The sequence below is a fragment of the Drosophila persimilis genome, unplaced genomic scaffold (assembly GCF_003286085.1).
Source record: "Drosophila persimilis strain 14011-0111.01,24,50 unplaced genomic scaffold, DperRS2 tig00000002-arrow-pilon, whole genome shotgun sequence".
Lineage (NCBI taxonomy): Eukaryota > Metazoa > Arthropoda > Insecta > Diptera > Drosophilidae > Drosophila > Drosophila persimilis.
Genome location: NW_020825289.1, coordinates 11,351,824 through 11,358,715, shown reverse-complemented (window position 1 = coordinate 11,358,715; position 6,892 = coordinate 11,351,824). Strand labels below are relative to the sequence as shown.

Below are 6,892 nucleotides of genomic sequence, written 5' to 3'. Positions count from 1 at the left end.
AAAGATTAAGCCATTCATGCGGAAGTGATTTGCACACAAATGACTTAAGTGAGCAACTTATAGGGGAGAAAAAGAAGGTATCCCCGCAATTTAGATCATCAGCAGAGAAGAGAGTATTTTCTGCTTAGACATCGGCCCCTCTTGTTGCCTCATCAATTGGCAGAGTGTTGTCAGTGGGCTCATCATAATGCTTACCAGGCTTATGGGATAGAAACTGGGATGGCTGAAACGAGACCCCAGAAATATGTGCCTGCCTTCTCCGAGTAGTCGCTGATTTATGTGACACACATTAGGACGATCTCCGGTTTTCCCGAGTGCAAATTGAAAGCGTCTGGGCCTAACTACAACTTATGATCGCATTTTATTACATTTTAAAATTAACAATTTCAGTTGCCCGCAGCGGCATTCCAGTGGTTCACTGGTTCCCGATCCGGGTTCCATATTAATGCACTTTTGCGCCCCCGGCCAGGAGAAATTACTCAAAAATGGCGCACAAATTGCAGGCAAGCAGGGCTCGCATAAATTAATCGAGGCCAGGACTAGGCAGAGCTCTGACTCTGACTAGCGAAATTAAAACATTAATCTGCTGGACGATGCCGACGACGGGGCCAAGCCGCACAATAATTAATGTTGGGCTTAAATTTATTAATTTATTTATAAACCCAAAAAGTGCAACCCAAAAGAGGTGCGAATCCGAGTTCGAGAATGAGAATGGAAATGGAAACAGAAGTACCACAATAAAAACTAAAGACAGAACCCTATAGAGCCATGGAAGCGCGGTGCACTCTGGGATGAGGCAGCGTCTTTAGCTCTGTCTCTGTTGCCATCTCCATCTCCTTTCCCGACGCGACTCGACTCGACTCTCTTGATCTGTGGGCACTTTTTTTTAAATGTCAGTACGCCCTCTAGGGACAGATTAGCGATTAATCTATGGGGCATGGTCACATGCATCCCCTCTGAACACCGCTGCATCTGCCTTCGTCCTGGACTGTGCTGGCCTCTCCACAGCACTTGGAACGAAGTAACGATTAAAAAATCTCCACATAAAGGACTGAGCACTTAATCAAAGAGGATTTAGAGAGGAATAGGGCAGCGCGAGAGCATTGTACCGGGGTAAAAGCCACGGCAACGAGGACCAGGGCCAAAAGCGTTGACGCGGCGCTTTGTTTCTAGCCGCATACCCTGGCAACTATCTGATGTGGCATATCAGCACTTCCATTTAGTTGGTGACCTGTAGATTATCGGGCCCCTTTGACAGGTAGCCTTCGCAGATAAGGCAGAACGGAGTTGAAGGTGTTTGTCTTTGTCTTAGGGCTATTTCAGGCATTTTCCTGGCATATAACACGGTCTGGCTATCGATTTTACTCAGTTGAAGCAAAACAGTTTCGCACCTAGGAAGTGTAGGTGCGGTAAGAGACCGAGAACTCTTCCGGTATTCCTCTCTACGTACGGGGTATTTACCAGTCGTGTATGCCCAGTAAGCGCTCTTCTTACTTGGTTTTTAACTACATATTACAAGCATTTTTATTTCGCTAAGCGTTGCTCATAGTTTTTGGTGCGCTTTTTCATTTCGATGCAGCTCCTCTTCGCCTCTTTGGACTGAGGTCCCGGTCCCCGCCTCATAACAGACCTTAAATAGTGGCAAAGACATTTCACAGACGCTGCCGCTCTTGGCCTTCGCTGCATTTGTCAATTTGCTACGAGTCGAAAGGGGCGTGGCCGAGCATAAAAGTGATATATGTGAGCGCTGAGTTGGCAATTTTCGTATGAATTGGCCAAGTTGCTGCTGTTGCCGGTGCTGTTGCTGCTGCTGCCGTTCGCTTTATGAATTTCTTTATGGCCAACCTATAAAATATTGTGATTGTGCAGCATGGGGCAGCATGTGGAGGAGCGACCCGAGCGCAGTTGAAATTAAATGCTCGCTGCTTGATTTGTTTTGCCCCATTCCCAAGTGGGTTTTCAATGGCGGGCCCCGTCATCAAAAGACCACTCGACCCACGTCCACTCCTGGGCTGGCCCGCAATTATGTCAGAAAGCCGTAAAAGCTGTCCCAAAACATTTTGTGCGCTATGCAGCAGCACATTTTTGGCATTTCCCTGTAATCCTTTTGTGTGCTAATTGGAGCATGCTAGACCGTAAATACCCCACTGGAATATATGGTGTAAGCCCACGAGCCCCCCCCACCCCCCCATTCAGGCACTGCACTGAAAGCGGCTTAGGCCTGCCACTTGTCAGTGCACAAAATCAGAATATTAAATTCACCAATTTACTGGGATTTACATCTCGTGGTTGTACTGAATTTATCTACTCGTATCAGTTCCGGCCACGATGATGGTATTTGGCTCCATTTCATAGTTCAGCGCAGCGAAATCTCTCCCATGGCTTCCCAAAGAGCCATCGAGACCATTTGGTTTAAAGAGATATATAGAACTGAATAATTTCAGTGAATGAATTGCAGCCTAATGATTGCATCATTTTCAGTTTTGTGTAGACAAATAAATACGTATATATGTAGGTACCCAATAACAAATACTGGTTGTCTTGCTTGTGTTCACACTATCCTTTCAAAGCTGATCAACAGATTACTACAACATATACGTATATCAAAGACGTACATATATTTTGGCGCCACCACGCCAAGTTCCATCTCAGATCCACAAAAGGTGTGAAGCGTCAATCCTAACTAGATTACGCACAGTCCATTCCCGCCCCCCTGAAATGTTTTCGTATAGATACAACCCTATCGAATCGACTGTTTACCCACGCATATGCCAAGCACGTGTTCCACTGATGGACCGGGCGTGGTCTGGGTGTGTTTATCGGATTCTAATTTCTGTTCCATGTTCGATTCTTGTTTCATTGTTTACTCGAATGATCGTGACAGAAGCTGTGAAAATAGCCGAAATAAACACAATATAGTCCCATGAGAGATGTATGTATCTATCAGATAAGATAGCAATGATTTGCAAAGAAGAAAAATATGAGAGATTCAAGCCTATCTATGTATGACTTTGTGAACAGCTTATCTCGAGGATTAGAGATTATCAGTTTGCTTGTCGAATGGCTGCCTTATCAGGGAAGACTAAAGTACATGTTACGAGTGTTTAATAGCAGACTTAGACGAATGCCACCCAGTACTCGTCAGCTGCTCCTCTCATTGATTGTGTGGCACTGAGGCTGCCAAGACGTAGTTCATTAATCTATTAAATTATTCTAGACATTTGAAGTGTGGAAGACCCGGACAAGCCCCTCAAGAATTCTGAATTCCAGGTTCGAGCCATGCGATAACTTTCAACTTTAAGTATATGTTTTTTGTACCTGACAGACTGGACAGTTTTCTGGAAAAATTACACAACAGCTCGGAGTGCAAGTAAGTATACAAAATTGGCGTGATCTCCAGGGATTGAATCAATTGAATCTTGCACTTTTGGCTGTGCTTTATGGCCAGATCTATCATGTGACGATCGCATTATAATGCAGAGAGCGTGTGTTTGCCGTATGGCTTGGGCCATTGATTGGCCATCCAATTTGCATATATAATTTATCTGCAATTGTTGTGACATTTTGCCAGCCAACCAGCCCGACTGATGATTGCGCAAAGAGGCCTCTCCGACAGACAGGTTGCCGTTGCCGTGGGAACTTGTTATGTGTGGATGGTGACAAATCTCAGTCTCTGACTCTCTCTCCAACTCACACGCTCTCTCTCTTTTTCTTCTCTGGGCAACTTTCACTGGCAGTTTTGTTTTGGCAGTGTTTCCTTAATTAAGCCATCTTAATGGTTAACTGGGAGTCGGGGTTTCGGTGCCGCTATCTGCCAGCAGACAATGCCTTAATCTGCCAGCTAGATCCGAGTATCTGGCCTGGTCTGGTCCCGGGGCGCACCTTCCCCCAATTAATGAAGCAACAGACTTCATTTACCTACTTAAAGAGTAAAAGTTTGGCCCCAGCCTCGTGGCCTTTTGCTGACAATTGCAGTCGAGATGGAGCTGGAGACGAGGCAGAGATTACTCCTATTTCTAAATGCCATTTGGCAGACACTTAGCTGCCTCGCTGTTCCGCTGTTCCTTCCACTTGTCACGTTGGAGGCTGCTGCTTCTCAGTGGTGCCCCAGTGATCTGCTTCTCTGGTGCTCCGAAGCTCTGCAGCTCTGTCCATGCGGCGGTCGAGTGGGTCTCCATGCCTCGCGCTCTCGGAAACCGGTTCGCCGGGCCCGCAAATGAAATCGCCATCTATTGGGGCTCCATATTTTCACGCCAGTCTGTGGTGAGCCGGGCCGATACACGATACAACCACGTCCACGTCCAGCATCGCTCGATATGTCCAATTTGTGCTAGAGCCAGCAAATATTTGAGAAAGTCTGCCCCCACACACACCCCACCCCAAGTTCGATTTAGTTTCCTACGTAAGTTGGCCTACACTGTCAGAAACGAATAATAGCTAATTCTGTATAGTATTACCAAAATCACAAGATTTTTCTTTAGAAAACCACAAGAGACACTACCTCCACGATGGCGCAAAGAGACAAGCAGCCGCCGCCGCCATCACCGCTGGTTCAGCCAAAGCCAAAGCCAAAATATGAACCGCGTCCGGTGGAGAAGGTTAAGGATCCGATCATCTCCCAAATCGGTGACTTCCGGCGCTATCAGCTCTTCTTTTTCTTAATCATCGTGCTCTGCAAGTTCGGCAGCGGGTGGCACACCCTCGTCCACATATTTCTCGCCGCGCCCACGCCCCAAAAGTGCCTCACAGAGAATGTCACGGATGCCTGCAGCAAAGACTGCAAAAATATGGAGTTCGACACGAGCATCTTCCAAACGACCATCATCACAGAGTGGAATCTGACATGTCGCAGGCACTCGCTGGCTAGCATGTCGCAGTCCATCGTGATGACGGGGATCATGGTCGGAGGCATGGCCTTTGGGATGTTAGCGGATGGGTGAGCATCAGCAACAGGGTATCGGCGATCGATAATATATATCTCGTACACAGATGGGGCAGGCGGCCGGCCTTCTTGCTCTGCTGTTTCATGCAGCTGGTCACGGGATTGATTGTCTGCGTTTCGCCGTACTTCTGGTTCTACTGCGTGTTCCGGTTTCTCGTTGCCGTCGCCACCGGCGGCACCATGACCGTCAGGTGGGTTCTTTCTCCTTTCCGTTGGCCATTTGTCCGCTGAAAGTGCTGTTTTTTTAGCTTTGTGCTGATAATGGAGATCATCGGACCGAAGAAGCGGGAACTGATCGGCATCCTCTATCAGATCCCATTCAACATAGGGCACGCCTCGCTGGCACTGTTCGCCTACTATATCCGGACCTGGCGTTGGTTGCAGTTCAGTGTGACAATATTCTCGGCCATCTTTGTGATCTACATCTGTCTCGTGCCAGAGTCGCCGCGCTGGCTCTTGACCACAGGTCGCGTCGACAAGAGTGTCAAGGTTCTGGAGCGGATTGCCAGGCACAACCGTGCCCCGACAGAGACTATCAAGCCGGAAATAGAGGCTGCTTACCAGGCGATGGCCAGCAAGCAGCCAACGAAGAAAGGTAACGTGCTGGACCTCTTCAGGACCCCGTACCTACGGCTGAAGACCATCTTGATGGCCAACAACTGGCTGGTGGTGTGCATGGTCTACTACGGCGTTGCCCAGTACATAGCCAAGCTGGGCGGCGACATCTTTCTCAACGTATTGATCGCAGCCCTCCTGGGCATTCCCGGGACGCTGCTTTGCGTGGTTCTGACCAAGTACCTGGGACGCAAGCTGACCTTGATGCTCTCCAATGGACTGAGTGCCATCGGCCTGCTGCTGCTGGTCTTCCTATACAAGTCGAAACAGTTATACCAAGTGATATGCGCCACTGTGGGTCTCTTCGGGGCATCCATTACCTTCCCGAACGTTTACCTATACGGGGCCGAGCTATTCCCTACCGTGGTGCGGTCAAACGGCATGGGGCTCTGCTCAATGGTGGGCCGCATTGGAGGTCTCGTTGCCCCCCTGATCAACGAGTTGTCTTGGTATGGGGCTTGGATCACGCCCCTCATTTTTGGAATCGCCTCCATACTGGCCGTGCTGGGGACGATCTTCTTGCCGGAGACGCGGGGAATGCCACTGCCGGAGACCCTCGAGGATGGCGAAAAGTTTGGCCGCAAAGTGAAAACCTAACCAAATACCGACTAACTCACACCATTACCTGCTCTCAAAAATTAATAAATTTCATTTGAATTAGAGATTTGTGCCATTTGATATGTCAGTTGGAGCTAAGTGCGCTCCCAAGCCCAGTCCCAGTCCCATTCCCCAATCCCATTCCAAGTGCCTCGTTATAGACACAATCAGAGGCAGAACCAGAGACAGAGGTAGAGGCAGAGACAGAGCCAGAGCCAGAGACACCTCCAAGCCTTTCGTGTCTGCTGTTCACCAAAGACAAAAACTACAACAAAAACAACAGGAGAAAAAAATTGAAAAATCTGGCAAAATGCAATAGGTAATTACCGTAAAATAACTTCCATTTCGTGATTATTAAAACTGGGCTAGCAGCCCGAATTCGGTTCTCCATGGCATTCGGCACTCCATGCTAACTGGCGACTGTTAATGCGATCTCCTCTGCGACTGACTGGCGTTGTTTAATGTCGTGGTGCAACAAAAAACAGCCTCCAATTCCACTTTTGGCCAAAAGGTAACGGCAGCTAAATGGGAACTTTGCATGTGAGTCCATCGATAACACGTGCAGACGGGCCATTTATGGGATCTATGCTTCTAGAACCAGCAAGAACTGTCCTGGACGTACACTTTTTTACCAAATCATTCTCAGAAACCCAAACAAATTAATCACTGTTTGCCTATTGACAACCCATAGAATTGTTCGATGAACAGTACCAGTAGACTCTTAGAGAAAACCCTCTA

General features: G+C 48.0%; 1 protein-coding gene across 5 annotated transcripts; it reads left to right on the top strand.

The window, feature by feature from the left end:
• The first annotated feature begins 3,179 nt into the window (after positions 1-3,179).
• LOC6589957 (organic cation transporter protein) lies at positions 3,180-6,219 on the top strand. 5 transcript variants are annotated; one of them, XM_026985308.1, is made up of 5 exons: positions 3,180-3,270; positions 3,326-3,370; positions 4,482-4,936; positions 4,990-5,133; positions 5,191-6,219. In XM_026985308.1, the coding sequence occupies exons 3-5, from the start codon at positions 4,509-4,511 to the stop codon at positions 6,152-6,154; spliced, it is 1,536 nt and encodes a 511-aa protein (XP_026841109.1). In that variant the 5' UTR covers positions 3,180-3,270; positions 3,326-3,370; positions 4,482-4,508; the 3' UTR covers positions 6,155-6,219. The 5 variants fall into 5 exon arrangements, with proteins under 5 accessions (XP_026841109.1, XP_026841112.1, XP_026841110.1 ...); XM_026985311.1 differs by having other exon boundaries at positions 4,470-4,936; XM_026985309.1 differs by having other exon boundaries at positions 4,452-4,936.
• The last annotated feature ends 673 nt before the right edge of the window (positions 6,220-6,892 follow it).

Bases quoted from the DNA above. Each gene is read 5' to 3' on its own strand.
- LOC6589957 (XM_026985308.1), top strand. From the start codon at position 4,509: ATGGCGCAAAGAGACAAGCAGCCGCCGCCGCCATCACCGCTGGTTCAG. The intron at 4,937-4,989 runs GTGAGCATCAGC...TCTCGTACACAG, and splicing joins TTTGGGATGTTAGCGGATGG to ATGGGGCAGGCGGCCGGCCT. The intron at 5,134-5,190 runs GTGGGTTCTTTC...CTGTTTTTTTAG, and splicing joins GGCGGCACCATGACCGTCAG to CTTTGTGCTGATAATGGAGA.